This window comes from Sceloporus occidentalis, unplaced genomic scaffold (assembly GCF_023333645.1).
Source record: "Sceloporus occidentalis isolate IW3139 unplaced genomic scaffold, rSceOcc1.0.p SCAF_244, whole genome shotgun sequence".
In the NCBI taxonomy this organism is placed as follows: Eukaryota; Metazoa; Chordata; class Lepidosauria; order Squamata; family Phrynosomatidae; genus Sceloporus; species Sceloporus occidentalis.
This window is the reverse complement of record NW_028317224.1, coordinates 743254-759895: the sequence shown is the minus strand read 5'-3', so window position 1 is coordinate 759895 and position 16642 is coordinate 743254. Positions and strand designations below refer to the sequence as shown.

Sequence of the window (16642 nt, the reverse complement as noted above, 5' to 3'; positions counted from 1 at the left end):
GAGTTAAAGCTGTTATAGCCACAAAGAAGGTCGGGGGGACCTTCTTTGTGGCTATAACAGCTTTAACTCTTCTTTGTGTCTTTGGGAATTTGGGCCCATTCAGCCAAAAGAGCATATCTTCTCATCCAACATCAGTAAAGTCAGGGACTGATGTTGGATGAGAAGGCCTGACTCGTAGTCAGTGTTCCAATTCACCCCAAAAGTATTCAATAGGATTAAGATCTAGGCTCTTTGCAGGTTATTTGAGTTCCTAAATACCACACCCATCAACCAATATCTTTATGGACCTTGTTCTGTGCCCAGGGGCCACAGTCATGCTGGAACAGAGAAGGGCCCCAGGAAGATTCTAAAGAATCATTTAGTGCATTTGTAAGTGGAGGAAATTTGAAGATCCCACACAGCCATCATATGTATTAAAGACATTTTAAAATCTGGAAAAATGAAAATGTAGGGCCTCAAAATCAGTAGAATAAAGTGGAAGACCGTTGTAATTAGTAAATAGTAAATACTATACATGTTGTACTTGTGCATACAAGAAATATGCTTCTTAGGGATGATATGATAACATTATTAAAATACATATATGGCCAAAACAAACTACTCTGTTGTGACCAATTGACTTACAGTTATGTACAAACAACCAGAGACTGTCCACCTTCAATTCACAATCGCATACAAAGAAGAATTTAAGTGAGGGAATGAAATTAGTTGTCCGTAAATGAGGCAAAAATGTACCAAAAATTAAACAAGAACGATTTGTTTTTGGCCCATTTGCATGTGTCTACTTTCTAATAAGAAATTTTGGCTGCATGGACTGCCAGGCAATATTTTGTTGTACAGAGACACTAAGTTTATGTGTAATTTATTGGCTGTGTTTCCCAAAGGATTATATATTCAATGTTCCTTGTCAACTCCCTTTTAGCCGTATTCCAATGGCCAAACTGAATGTACAAATAAAACCCTAGAACAATATTTCTCCTCTTGCAGAACTTGCCTGAAATAACAACTTACACAGGTCCATAGGAATTTTGCCATTTTATGCCTCGTACAGTTGTCACATTGGATTTTATCTGCTCTGGTCAATTGGAAGTATTTTCCCTTCACCACCAATCTGATAAATCTCAGTTCATAGAGAGAAAATGGTTGAGATGTACAGTTATTGCGGTACATTATATGCAGGGCCGGACTGGGACTGAAAAGCAGCCCTGGAAAAATTTGGAGACCAGCCCCATATAGTTTATCTCACGGTGAAGCTCTTATACCCACACGCACCCCTTATACACACCCGAGTCACACTATGTGCAATTCTTTTTATCTCATTATTTGTATTAAAATGCCAGAAAGCAAAAGTGTTAAAAGGCCCTAATAAATGAAATACATTACACAGAATAGGATCAAAACATTTGCTACTGCGAACATTGTTAGATGAAAGAGTTCCATTTTATTTAGTGGAACAAAACACTGATCACATTATTCTTCACGATATTCTGGTAAGAAACTTTTATTTCTTTATTAATTCATGTAGACTATTTTTTTCCATATTTAATAAAAGCTATGATTGAGACATGTTTGGTTTTTATTTCCTTTCATTTGACAACCTACCCCCGAGTTATGCACCTCTGCCCCCAGGCTTGCCACTCTGCCATATAGGGGGTTAAAAGGCATATCATGGGGCACTCTGCCTCCAGAAAAGCCTTATGCCCCACTATATGCCACTCTGCCTCCCTGATATGCTTTATACCCTCTCTTTATACCCTCACTCTGCATCCAGAAATGCCTTATACCCCTATATGCCACTCTGTCCCATGATATGCCTTCTAACCCCCTATATGCCACTCTGCCATATAGGGGGTTAAAAGGCATATCATGGGACAGAGTGGCATATAGGGGGGTATAAGGCATTTCTGGAGGCAGAGTGGCATAAAGGGGGTTAAAAGGCATATCATGGGGCACTCTGCCTACAGAAAAGCCTTATGCCCCCTATATGCCACTCTGCCTCCCCAATATGCTTTATACCCTCCTATATGCCCCTCTGCCCCATGACATCCCTTTTAACTCCCTATATGTCACTCTGCCTCCAGAAAAGCCTTATACCCCCCTATATGCCACTCTGCCTCCCTGATATGCCTCAACCCTCCTATATGCCACTCTGTCCCATGATATGCCTTCTAACCCCCTATATGCCACTCTGCCATATAGGAGGTTAAAAGGCATATCATGGGACATTTTTGTTTACTTTATATGGCAAGCCGATCCAGCTTGCCATATTAAATAAAAAATAATATATGCCACTCTGTCCCATGATATGCCTTCTAACCCCCTATATGCCACTCTGCCATATAGGGGGTTAAAAGGCATATCATGGGACAGAGTGGTATATAGGGGGTATAAGGCATTTCTGGAGGCAGAGTGGCATGAAGGGGGTTAAAAGGCATATCATGGGGCACTCTGCCTCCAGAAAAGCCTTATGCCCCCTATATGCCACTCTGCCTCCCCGATATGCTTTATACCCTCCTATATGCTCCTCTGCCCCATGATATACCTTTTAACCCCCTTTATGCCACTCTGCCTCCAGATATGCCTTTTGACCCCCTATATGTCACTCTGCATCCAGAAATGCCTTATACCCCTATATGCAACTCTGGCATATAGGGGGTTAAAAGGCATATCATGGGACAGAGTGGCATATAGGGGGGTATAAGGCATTTCTGGAGGCAGAGTGGCATATAGGGGGACACACTTACATACACACACATGCCGATTTTTTTTGTTTTTAACAAATACAAAAAACATTCTACAGTACAAAAAATACATTATTTTACTCACCTTCTACTTCTCTTGACTTCCGTCCTCTGGTAGCTGCACACTGTTCTCCTCTATGCTGACAGGATGTCACTGACCTGACATCCGGTGCTCCAGCAGGCTGAGTGCGAGGGGGTGGAGCTTCCACCTCACGCTGCTCCCATCACTATGCAGCCATCAGACTGCTGGGAATGTAATCTAAACGGCCGATGCGTGCTGATGCCGCCGGCCGGAGCTACTTTAACACTTTTTTTTTATTTATATGGTAAGCTGGATCGGCTTGCCATATAAAGTAAAAAAAAAGTATTAAAGCAGAGGCGGCCGGCGGCATCAGCACGCACCGGCCGTTCAGATTACATTCCCAGCAATCTGATGGCCGCATAGTGATGGGAGCAGCATGAGGGTTGAAAGGTCAGTGCGAGGGGGCGGAGCTTTCACCCCTCACACTGCTCCCATCACTAGACGGCCATCGCACACGGGATTTCGGGAAGCCTGGGGGGCAATTGCCCCCCTGCCCAGCCCGCCCCTGGCACCGAGGGAGGCGTTCATTGCCATTTGCAGCCGCTCAGCGGCTGTCTTCTTGGTAAGTCTGCAGGCCGCCCAGCCCACGGACCTTCCGGCCCACCGGGAAATTTCCCGGTATCCCGGTGGGCCAGTCCGGCCCTGATTATATGCTCCGTGTTATAATTAGTGGAGGAAGCACACTTTCTCTTACTGGCTGCATCATACAGCTTAATGTTTTGGAGTTTTAACAGGCACAGAGTGTCTTCTTCTCACGGTGATGTCCTATGACCGATATTTAGCCACTGCCGCCTGTTACATTACACCTCTGTCATTGGTTTTAAGTTCTGCCTCCAACGTGTTCTTTTTTCTTGGTTTTTAGCATTTACAATAATATTCATCACTGCACCATTGGTTTCTGTTTTACGGTTCTGCGGTCATGTAATTGACCATTATTTCTGTGACCTTGGTCCCCTACTAGAGTTATCTTCTACAAAACAAACTCTTACAGAGCTTTAATACTTTCTTTTAGTCATACCTTTTGTGACTGTCCTTTTTTCTTTATTATTTTCACACGTCACCATCTTTGGAATCACGCCCAGCATCGGGAGGCAGAAAGCCTTCTCCACCTGCAGCTCTCACCTGACTGTAGTGTGCGCCTACTATGGGCAATCATTTAATGGCAATAAAGTACTTTCTCTTTTATATACAGTGCTAGGGCCATTTTATAACCCAATTATATACAGTCTCAGGAATCAGGATATCAAAATTAATTTAAAATGTTTATTACAAATAGCCCAACAGGAATTTAGAATACTCCCTATAAATTAAATCCATTTTTCATCCCTTCATCTCACAAAAGAGAGATGCAGACCAGATTATGTGAGTTATTTTAATAACCTCCTTGCCTTAAATTAAAATAAAATCCATGGCAGTCTTAATCAACAGAAAGCAGTGAGTGCTCCTTTTTTCCCTACCCCCATGATTTGCCCAGCAATGTTGCCCCTTAGATTTACCAACTAACATATTACACCATTAGAATTAGTGGCAATGCCACAATATTCTGAACCAGAATACAAAAAGTGCTGCAGATTAATTAAATTTCTTTTGAACCAAACTTTTGGTTCCTTTATTTTTCCTTTCATTTAACCTGGATCATAAATTTTGTGAAATATCTGAAAGCAAGCATGCCAATCCTGTATGTGAAAATACTTAGAAAATGGGTACATGGAGTTTGAGGAATTTCATTGTTTAGCATGAAGATGATTTAATATTTATATGTATAACAGTACAGAATGCCATGTGAACTTTGTTTAGGCTGGTGACAACCACTGACATCAGCGGGAACACCGCAATGTCAACAGGACCACCCACAGACGTCGGTGGGTCAGCCCACTGACAACAGGGGCAGTCCTGGCCGCATCCCACAAGGGTAGGTTCCGGGTACTCAAAAGTACCCAGGTATGATTTATGTAACGGGAACCAAGGGTCTACTGGGATGTCTCTCGTGGTTGCCGCCACCTTCCTACAAGATGGGTAGCCGCTCCAGTTCTTGGAGTAAAGGTGCTCCACCGAGGAAAAAAAGGTCTCTCAAAGAAAACACACCAATCAGGATGCAAGAAAACAATCTCGAAGTATAGAAGTCTTATGACATGGAAGAGAAAATAGTGGTGTGGGGGATCCTAATTTTGGGTAATACAGATCTTTTAGTTTCAAGATGCAGGTTGTGGGTATCAGACAATAGATTGTAACACCCTCTGAACAAATTAGATTGTATTGAGCATTTTAGAGTAGGTTTGCATAACACAGGATGAAAAATTCCGGGGAACAGGTACAATATGTATAAAATCCTAGATATGCAAGTGGGCTGAAGAGAGGTGGAAGTCAAGGGGAGAGCATAGTTGGGGGTTAAGAGAGTATTTAGAAATAAAAGCAGATATGTATGTGGTGCAGCTTTACCAAGCGTTCACGAGGCAAGCATCAACGTTTATATTCTATAATGGAGGGTATTGGGAGCCAGTGGAGGAATTAACATAATGGGGCAGCTGATGAAGAGAAAAGGGATGATAAAATTAGTTTGGTAAATATGTTTAGAATGAACTGGACTAGGCACAAATGGAGGCCATTTTAAGGAGTATTACAAGGGAATTCATTTGTATTTTAATTGTGTCTTGTGCAAGAGAAGGCCAAATTCTGGAGATATTTTGAAGGGGACAGTGGCAGGGCTTGGGATGCCACTGGATATAAAAGATTAAAGAGAGTGAATTCAATTGTAACTAGACTTGTGCATTCGTCTTCGGGCGAACATGAAAACGAACACGAAGAGTGCGTTTTCGTGTTCGTTCCGAAGACATGAAGAAGAGAAGACAGTGCAGGTAAAACGTAGGCGAAGACGAAGACTCACACACGAAGAATCTTCGCCTTCGTCTACTAATCTACCCGGTCCCTCCCCCATCTAATTTACCTTATCTTCACAGCATCGCGGGAGTTGACTGAAGTGGAAATCAGAAGGTTCGTCGTCAGGGGTTACAGGGCAGTGTGAGTGAGCCTATTGGTCACCTGCAGGGTCTTCCTCTGGCATCAAACAATTGGTTGATGCCAGAGGAAGACCCTGCAGGTGACCAATAGGCTCACTTGCACAGCCTTTTTAATTCCTGATTTCCGCTCCCGTTAACCCCTGCAATGCTGCGTTGGATAATGGGAGCAGAAATCTGTAGGGTAAAGGGCTGTGCAAGCGACCAATAGGCTCACTCGCACGGCCCCTTACCACTAGTTGCTAGGCAGAAAAAAAAAGCAACCTGGGACCCTGCTGCACCAGTTAACTTAAAAGTCCGTGCCAGTGACCAACAAAGTCACTGGTACGGACATTTAACTGACACAGCAGGGACACCAGTGGTCTCCCCACTGTGTCAGTTAAATGTCAGTGCCAGCGACCAACAAAGTCGCCGGTACGGACATTTAACTTAGTATAAATAGCTTACTATAACTTCGGACAGAATGCTGCCCTCTGTTGGTTTTACATTAAGTAGCATATGCTTGAAATCCAAAGTTATTCTGCTACTCAACGTAAAACCAACAGAGGGCAGCATTCTGTCCGAAGATATATTAGCCATATGTGGCAGTGTGTTCATTTTCATTTATTAATTATTTAAATAAAATATATTTCCATGATCCGCTGGTCTCCCCGCTGCAACAGTTAAATGTCCGCACTCGCGGACATTAATTTTGTCGAACTTCCAAACTCTTTTTTTCTATTTATTTTGGGGTTTTTTTGTATTAAACTGTTAGACGAAAGGATCATGGGAATAAATGCAAATGAGCACACGGCCCCATATGGCTTATATATCTTTGGACAGAATGCTGCCCTCTGTTGGTTTTACATTAAGTAGCATATGTTTGAAATCCAAAGTTATTCTGCTACTCGACGTAAAACCAACAGAGGGCAGCATTCTGTCCAAAGATATATTAGCCATAGTCTAACAGTTTAATACAAAAAAACCCCTAAATAAATAGAAAAAAAGAGTTTGGAAGTTCGACAAAATTAATGTCCGCGAGTGCGGACATTTAACTGTTGCAGCGGGGAGACCAGCGGATCATGGAAATATATTTTATTTAAATAATTAATAAATGAAAATGAACACATTGCCACATATGGCTAATATATCTTCGGACAGAATGCTGCCCTCTGTTGGTTTTACGTTGAGTAGCAGAATAACTTTGGACTTCAAACATATGCTACTTAATGTAAAACCAACAGAGGGCAGCATTCTGTCCAAAGATATATAAGCCATATGGGGCCGTGTGCTCATTTGCATTTATTCCCATGATCCTTTCGTCTAACAGTTTAATACAAAAAAACCCAAAATAAATAGAAAAAAAGAGTTTGTAAATTCGACAAAATTAATGTCCGTGAGTGCGGACATTTAACTGTTGCAGTGGGGAGACCAGCGGATCATGGAAATATATTTTATTTAAATAATTAATAAATGAAAATTAACACACTGCCACATATGGCTAATATATCATCGGACAGAATGCTGCCCTCTGTTGGTTTTACACTGAGTAGCAGAATATTCTGCCCGAGAATATATTAGCTATATATGGTACTGTGATCATTGGTCGACAGCAGGAGGCCCCCTGCTGGCGACCAATGGAGTTGCTGATACACACATTTAAAGTACTGGCGCCAGAGCTGCGTTAACCCCGTATTAACCCCTTAACCGGAAAAAACGAAGAAAAAACGAATATTCGCCCGAAGAGAAGACAGGAACGGGCGAATATTCGCGGAATACGAAGATTTTTTTTTCCCCGAAGACGAGCACGAAGACGAACACGAAGAGCCCCCTGGTGCCCAAGTCTAATTGTAACACTGTGGCCGTGAACTTGGGCTGTTGAGTAGAATTATGGATTCTCGACAATGAATTTGAGAGACGGGGCAAATAACTAAAATTTCAGCCTTGGAGATGTTGAGCTTTAGGTGATGGGGTGTTATCTAGGATGCAACTTAGATCTGGTGGGTAATTCCAATGGGGGTTCACAATATTTACATTTTGAAAATGAAATGTACATTTACTACTTAATGTAGAGGTTAAAATACATTTCCCTAAATTAACCTTAAAGACCCCATCAACCATAACTTCTTTTAAATTAACCCTAAAGACCCCATCAACCATACCTGCCCCTAAATCAACCCTAAAGACCCCATCAATCATAACTGCCCCTAAATTAACCCTAAAGACCCCATCAACCATAACTGCCCCTAAATTAACCCTAAACACCCCATCAACCATAACTGCCACTAAATTAACCCTAAACACCCCATCAACCATAACTGCCCCTAAATTAACCCTAAAGACCCAATCAAAGATTTGTTTTGCCTTCTTTTGGATTAACAAGAAATACAGATATGGGAAGGCTGAACTATGTAACTATGTAACCATAACTGCCCCTAAATTAACCCTAAAGATCCCATCAACCATAACTGCCACTAAATTAACCATAGAGATCCCATTAACCATAACTGCCCCTAAATTAACCCTAAACACCCCATTAACCCTAACTGCCCATAAATTAACCCCCACCTCCGCTAACTTTCAGCAGCCCAAATATTCATTTTATACTTACTGTTAGATAAGTTGCTGAGCAGTGTGGATACTATAAGGAAAGGGTGGGGCCAATCATCAGTGTGGCTGTAGGAAGGACTGGGAAGCAGAAAGTTGTTAGCCTACCCGCTTGTGTCAGTCACTGGAGAAGGCGGGAAGACTCCAGGCTGGGCGGGCAGTGTGTTGGCTGGGACCTCCTCCCCCGCTCGCACATCTTTTACTGTGCGAACGGGGATCAAATGGGCGGCTCAGCCGGGGATTTATCAAGCGTGGCAGCAATTGAGCCAAATAGGTTCTTTCTTCCTATAGCGCATGCGATAGGCTTAGGCAGGCTACATCAGGGGACAGGAGGCTTCATGGCATGTGGGCACTTGGGGGTTCACGTGCGCTTGTGCTCATCCACTGGATTAGACAGTTATTGAGGTAAGTTAGAAAAGAGGAAGATGAAAAGTAAATTTTAGGATGCTTTTTTACTTTTGGGTCAGGGTTTTTGCTTTTATATAATTTTTTTGATGGCCCATTTCCTTGGGCTGAAATTAAGGTTCAATGGCTTCACTAATCATCTCTAGATGGAACTGTAAAAAAGGAGAATTCTGCCCAAGCGACAATACAGGAAATAATATAATTAAATAGCATATATGTTTTTCAAGGACATATTATTCCTTTAGGTGAGAGGGCTATATATTATAAAGAATATTGGATTCCCTGACTAAACTACATGACACAAAGAAAGATTAAGGAACAAGGGCTAACATGAAGCCACACTTTTTCATGGCTTCGTGGATGTCATTATTTCTCAGGCTGTAGATGATCGGGTTCATCATTGGAGTCAACACTGTATACAGCAAGGAGAAGACTTTGCTGACATTCAATGATTTGCTTTTGGCTGGAAGCATATAAATCCCTATCAGGGTCCCATAAAATATGGAGACTACAGTCAGGTGAGAGCTGCAGGTGGAGAAGGTTTTCTGTCTTCCACTTTTGGAAGAAATCCTAAGTACAGCAAGGACAATATATGCATAGGAAACTACAATAACGAGCAATGGAAAAACAGCCACCGGTATACATAATATGAGAAGTTCCATCTCAATAAAAGTAGTATCTGAACAAGAAAGATCAAGTATTGGAGCTAAATCACAAAAGAAATGATCAATGGTATTTGGTCCACAAAACTGAAGTTGAGTTATTGAGACTGTGTCAGTCAGCACCGCAAAAAAACTTAATAACCAAGATATGGAAACCAACGTACTGCAAAGCACAGGGTTCATCAGATAATTATAGTGCAGAGGGTAACAGATGGCCAGATACCGGTCATAAGCCATTACAGACAAAATTAAACACTCTGAAGCTTCAGAACTAGCAAAAAAATAAAACTGAACAATGCACCTTGAAAAGGACATAGTCCCTCTGCCATGCCATATAAGCCACAGGGCTTCAGGAATAATATTAGAAGTCAGAAATATGTCAGATAGAGACAGGTGTGTAAGAAAGAAGTACATCGGAGAATGTAAAGCCTTGTTGGATACAACCAACCATATAATAAGAAGGTTTCCAGATAACGTTACAAGATGGAAAATCAGAAGTAAAAGAAAGACGGGTATCTTGAAGCTTTGAAGACCTCGAAATCCAAGGAGAATGAACTCGGTGACTGTGGTCTGGTTCTTTCCAAAGTTTACCTGCAGAGATAGAGGTCTTTTCCTAATGTCATTAAAGACTGGAATATATAATAATAATAATAATAATATATAACATAATATTGAGACCTTTTTCAGAAAAAATCGTGACTTTTGGCAAACCATTGGGTATCATTCAGAAATATTATGCTATCTGGGCAGAAAATACATGGAGCAATAATGTGTAAGAAAAATAATGTACTAATCACAATAATTACCAGGTATTTCCATGATGAGTTTTACATTTAACAATATTATTTTGGACTCAAAAATATAGAAACAAGAATGTGAATCTTACTTCTGGAATCACAAGGCTGTTCCGAAGCGATAGTTTGGTTTGTCCAGATGTCATCTCAATGAGGTTCTACTACAGAAATCCTATTCCCTTCACAGAATGTGATGTTTTGATCCTTATATCAGATCTTCCGAGGTGCATTTCTACAAATGTATTGACAAAATCCCTTGAGAATGCCGTGAGATTCCCTAAAGCGTAGTGACTAACCCAGGGAGAGACAGGAGACAATATCAGTAAGAATAATAAAGAATAACAAATACCACAACATATTTTGGGTCTTGTCCCAAAGGAGTCAAGTGATCAGTCGAGTTAAGGGTAAACGTGACTAACCAGGCTTCGCTGAGGTTGCATGAGGGGTAAAACCCCCAAATACCAAAAAACTTTAAAAAAAACTATACAAAAGCAAAAAAAAAACTTCCACTCCCCCTGAGGAGGTAGATACCACATACAGTTAGGTCCGGAAATATTTGAACACTGACAATTTCCATCATTTTGGCTGTGTACGCCACTACAATGGATCTGAAATGAAACAACCGAGATGAAATGGAAGTGCAGGCTTTCAGCTTTCAAGAGGTTGAACAAAAATATTGTACGAAATATTTAGGAATTGCAACCATTTTCATACACAGTCCCCTTATGTTTTTTGGCAAAGTCTAATCTGGCCTTTCATTTCCTGAGGCTTATAAATGGTTTGCACCTTGTGATAAATCCTATGGATTTGCTGTTGTGAAGTCTTCTCTTTATGGTGGACTTGGATAATGAAAAGGATCCTCCAAAACATTTTGCCTGCTTAATTGATTATAGGATAATGACGAAGGGATAACCCACACCTGTCCATGAAACTAGTGTAAGGGGTAGCACGGGACACTGTTAGTGGTTTGTGAAAGCGTTAGGTACGGTTCGTTGCTAGGATTGAGTTACAACGATCATATTAGGTCACTGTCTATTGATCGGTGAGACTAATCAATGATAAATGACCTAAAGGGTAAATAATCAGTGGTTACATAGTATTTTATAAGGTAACAAATATTATATATAGTAAATTAGAAACACTTAATTAGATGACCTGTAAGTGACTCGAAAGTGCCAATAATACCTGATCATGTTGTAATAATTATGTATTAAAAATAAAATGTTTTTTTTTTTTTTAAATTTGGATTCATCCTCTCTCTGTGATCAAAGACTTAATTATTAGTGATCGCTCCCATAGGAGCATTCAGAGGGTTGACGGGTGCCCTCTTTGACTGTTGCCTGAACCCCTGGGCAGACAGCAGAAGCAGCATCCCCATGATTGCCACAATTGTGGCAAAATGGAGGTACATTCTAATTAAAAGTACAAGGTACATCATTGGTCCGCAAAGGATAACTTACCTGTCACATCCTTGGTCATGAAGGGGTTAAATGACAGAAGGCTGAACAGCCTCTGTTCAACAAATCAAACTATGCTCACATGACTCATTACTCTATAGTCCCTATCTCCCTGAATCCATTTAGCTTTGGCAGGTGCTGGGCAGGGGCCAGCAATGCTCTGCCCTGTTGTCAGTGCTTCAGCCGGGACTAGGGGCACACCATATGCAAAACATAATATGCAGATCTTACACAAATCAGTCATAACAGAAAACCACACCAACTTATACAATCCTGCCATCACAACCAATAATATTGGTCAAACAAAGAAGACGCGGAGAGAGGACTGGGATTTTGAGGTCTCGGGGCTTTTCACTGTTAAAGTGAATATCCGCATGCATCGCACCATAGGTAAAATGCAATATTCAGATCATATGCAAATTACTTATAACAGAAAACCACACCAACTTATACAATCGTGCCTTCGAAACCAACAATATTGGTCAGACAGGCAGGTGGATGGGGGAGAGAGAGAAGTGGGTTTAGAATGCGCTGGTGCTTTTTCCTGTTGGGTTCTGGATTTCTAATCAGGAACAGGTTGATTTAAACATTAATTCAAGTAAGGAGGCAATGTATTGTACTGCGATTAATGTCCACTGTCACCTGCTGGAAGTATGTAATGCAATCTGGGAGTCCACCATCTATAATGGGAAATACAGCCTTCAGGCGCCCTCAAGCCACGGAGGCTCCCAAGACAAACATTTTTCCAGCATCTATCATAGAGCCAACTCTTAATTTGTATTTTTTAAAAAAAAAATTTGGATCCCCCTTCTCTCTGTGATCGAATACTTAACTATTAGTGATCCATAGGAGCATTCAGAGGGTTGACAGGGGCCCTCTTTGACTGTTGCCTGAACCCCTGGGCAGACAGCAGCAGCAGTATCCCCATGATCGCCACAATTGTGGCAACATGGGGGTACATTCTAACTAAAAGTACAAGGTATGTCATTGGTCCGCAATGGATGTTTTTTTGGATACCTTACCTGTCACATCCTTGGTCATGAAGGGGTTACATCACAGAAGGATGAACAGCCTCTGTTCAACAAATCACACTATGCTCACATGATTCAATACTCTATAGACCCCACTAGCTTTTTAACCATTTAATAATCTGTAGCCAGGCCAAAAACTACATAATAAAGCAATATTGGTACTATTTAGAAAAAAAGGTACAGTTGCACTGGTCCAAGAGAAGAGAGAGTTTTAAGTGAAAGGCCAATGTTTGGCCACAATAGAAAAGATTTTGGCCATAAATTTGTCAAGAGTGCCCTGTCCTACAACATGATATTGCAGAGAAAAATGTACAAAGGAATGGTCAAGATTTACATTTTTAGTTTTAGAGCTGACTTGGTCAAAGCACTCATAAATAGCAGACAAAAAAAACAGACCTTACAAAATGAAGTCATTGTGAGAAATGTTATGTAAAGGGGAAAATTATTCAACTTATTGGAAAAGGCCTTCTAACATTAGATAAGATAGGTGAGGAATATTCGGTTGGAATTTAGGTCAAGCTCAAGACATCTCCTCTTGGTTGAATAGTGGTCAACAAACCACAGGAAACCATGTGATAACATTGTGACAGGAAGGACCTGTACCTCACCTGGGTACACCTGCCAGACAATCCTTCCTTCTCCCCATGGCCACTGGGAACATGAAACTTCAACCGTCAGTCAAGACTAGAGTTGAAGACACCAGAAAACATAGCTCTTTAGGAACCTCGACATCAGTGTAGCTTGCAGGAACATAGCAATTCACCGCTTTACTGCCCTGACAAGGGCAGTATCGAGACTTACCTGAATAACAAGACAAGACTCATACTATGGTAAAACAGAAAATGTCTTTATAGATGAAATAATCACCACCAGCCTCCAAGAGCCTTTCATAAGGCTGGCAGTGAGTTATGACAAGCATGCATCACACCATAAGTAAAACACATGCATGCAGATCATACACAAATTAGCTCTAACAGAAAACCACACCAATTTACACAATCCTGCCACCACAACCAATAAAATTGGTCAAACAGAAAGGCGGGGGGGACTGGGATATAGCGGTCTCTGGCATTTTCACTGTTAAAGTGAGCATCAACTCGCAAATTAGTTATAACAGAAAACCACACCAACCTATACAATCCTGCCTTCGAAACCAACCATATCGGTCAGGCAGCTGGGGATGAGGGACTGGGATCTAGAAAGTGCTGGCTCTTTTCCTGGTGGTTTCTGCATTCCTAATCAGGAACAGATTGATTTAAACATTAATCCAAGCAAATAAACCATGTATTGTACTGCAATTAGTGTTTACTGTTGCCTGCAGGAAGTATATAATGCAATCTGGGGGTCCACAATCTATAATGGGAAATACAACTTTAGGGTGTCCTTAAGTCACGGAAGCTCCCAAGACAAACATCTTTCCAGCATCTATCCTAAAAGTAGAGCCAATAGAACTAAACCTTTTACACCTTGGTATTTATTGGTCAACATTACACTATATGTGAAAGCCATGATAAATATTATATTAAATGAGATCTGTGTCTGTAGTAACCTTTGTCTGTAGTAACCTTTGTCTGTAGTTCTATTGCCTAATTGATGACTATGGGTTGACAATTGGTATATTTAAATATGCCTGAATACCATAAGGTTCTTTAATAACCTCTAACAGTGTTTGGCCGTTATAGACATAGGATGGCACAGATTGCATTAGAATTGCTGTTGGTTTCATGGGTCATTGTATCATACAGAAAAGTTCCATTTCACTTGGCAATTCATTCTCTGATGGTGTAACAGACGTGGGAGATTCCGCAATGCAAACAAACCGGATTAATTGATCCCATACAGACCCATCAGCGCAGGAGGTCACTCGGGGATCTCCTTGTGTATCATTAGTAATTGTTTCTAAACTCTAACAAGCTGCTAATTTGTAACGTCCTCGTTTGAACTAAGTGGAAACCTCAAAAGGGAATCGTGGGAACAAAGTGAATTCAAAGCAGAACTGTGTGCGATTAACCATTCACCGTGCTTCATGTTTTAAAATATCAGATCTGTATTGATAATATATATACTGAGATTACAGATAGATACAAAAATATACTCCAAATAAAACATATATTAATCAATATTCTGTATTAAAGCACCTATACATAACCTACCATACATATTGGATATTTTTTTTTGTGTCCGACTTTTAAGACAAGTGAAACCAGTAGCAGCTTTTCCTTAGTTCTGGATTCAATAAATGACCCTTAACTCTTTCCTAATTAAATGACTAGATAGAAGTACTGATTCTGCAAACCTGTATGTAGAAAGAGGACCTCAAAACAGCAGCCATTTTTTAAGCTCCCAAATATCTTTTTCTTAGAAGTTGTTCTTAGGCCCACGTACTAGTCAAGTCTTCATCTGAATTGCATTTTTTTGAAATATAGAAAATGAGGGTCTCGTTACTTCAGTAATCATTTACTAAAATACAAAAATTTGTAAATCCAACATTAAGTTGCCATGGATAAGGCCATAAAGGTAACATTCTCAGATGCAAACCTTTTTTAAAAAAAAGCCCAAAGGAAGTGGCAGCACCACGTGATTTCTGAGGGAAAAACCAAGCCTTCTGGCTTGTCTGGTGCTTGTAGATAAGTGATTAATAAATCTTCTGCTAGCCCCTTAATTTTAAGTGGAAGGGTTTTCCATCACCTTTACCCACCATAACTTATGTAATGGTATTTATCATGCTACCCCAAGCCTCAACTATTAAGCCTGTTTCATGAACTCATACTGATGGGTCCTGTGCTACCCGAAGCCTCAACTATTAAGTCGGTATCACAACCTTGTGCTGATGAGTTCTGTTGCTGCTTCTCAGCTTTTTGGCTAAGATCAAGTGTAGTGGTAGGGGGGAAGAGCTTAATTCTCTGGCCTTTAGGCTAAGATTGCATGGAGCCCCAGAGACATTCTGGATCAGGTTCACATCCCTGCACTTATCGTTGTGAAATCTGTGAGCACGAGGGGCACTGAAGGCCAACGTTACAGATGAAGTACCTTTCGCTCCAAACCCCTTTGGGCATGTGTGTGTATATTTTTTTCTTTTTCGGCCTCACAGAAATGGCTGGACACTTATTTATTTTCATGAATTGCACTTTCCTTTGGTGTGCTATTAATTAGGATGGATCACGGACTTTTGATCATGGCCTGAATACGTTTTTCTTTTGGCCACGTTTTTAGTTTGACATTTTGGAGCACTGTACCGCAGTGAGGACTGGTTTCCAGTCGTTTGTTGGGAGAGGCAGGGGAAGTCTTGTGGCTGCCCACCTTTTTCCTTATAGTGGTTCTCCTCTTCGGAGGGAACAATGAAGATCTGACCCTCCTGCAGGCCTTCTAGCTGGGGAGGAAAGGCTCTGGCATATGCCATGGGGGGTTGCTGAGCAAACAGTTTATCGACAGACCTGAGCTTCGCTGCGATCTCTCACAGGATTCACGGAGCACACCCAACGAGAAGCACGACACCTCGGGCTTCAAAAAAAATAAATAAAAACACAGCTGTCAATGAGTGGCGATTTGGTTACTGCATCTCTTAGCCGAGTTTTGTCTAAAGGCCGTCTTGTATGGCAGGCAATTACTTTCAAGGGATGCATGTATAAAGTGGATATAGAGGCAAAGGGTGATCATTGTTGACCGTAGTTGCATGCACCTACCCAGGATCCCTTGTGATTGTAGCAGTACTACGTGATTTGTGAGAGAAAAAAACAAGCCTTCTGGCTTGTCTGGTGTCTGTAGATGAGTGTTTAACAATGCTTCTACTACCCCTATAATAATCTGTAAGTATGGACTCCTTTACGAAGTTATGCGATTATTTTCTGCATTGGTCATACCGGCCTTTAA

At 41.1% G+C, this 16642-nt stretch overlaps 1 protein-coding gene across 1 annotated transcript; it reads right to left on the bottom strand.

Annotated features, from left to right (window-relative positions):
• Positions 1-9139: 9139 nt before the first annotated feature.
• LOC149276237 (olfactory receptor 6B1-like) lies at positions 9140-16172 on the bottom strand. The gene is made up of 4 exons (XM_089503849.1): positions 16073-16172; positions 13931-14007; positions 13574-13597; positions 9140-10081 (listed from the first exon to the last, which is right to left on the bottom strand). The coding sequence occupies exons 1-4, from the start codon at positions 16170-16172 to the stop codon at positions 9140-9142; spliced, it is 1143 nt and encodes a 380-aa protein (XP_089359975.1).
• Positions 16173-16642: the final 470 nt, after the last annotated feature.

Excerpts from the sequence above, each read along its gene's own strand:
- LOC149276237 (XM_089503849.1), bottom strand. The coding sequence starts at position 16,172 with ATGGCATATGCCAGAGCCTTTCCTCCCCAGCTAGAAGGCCTGCAGGAG. Across the intron at positions 14,008-16,072 it reads GAACCACTATAAGGAAAAAG|GAATGCAGAAACCACCAGGA; the intron begins GTGGGCAGCCAC and ends GTTCCTGATTAG. Across the intron at positions 13,598-13,930 it reads CCAGCTGCCTGACCGATATG|TATGAGTCTTGTCTTGTTAT; the intron begins GTTGGTTTCGAA and ends GTTTTACCATAG.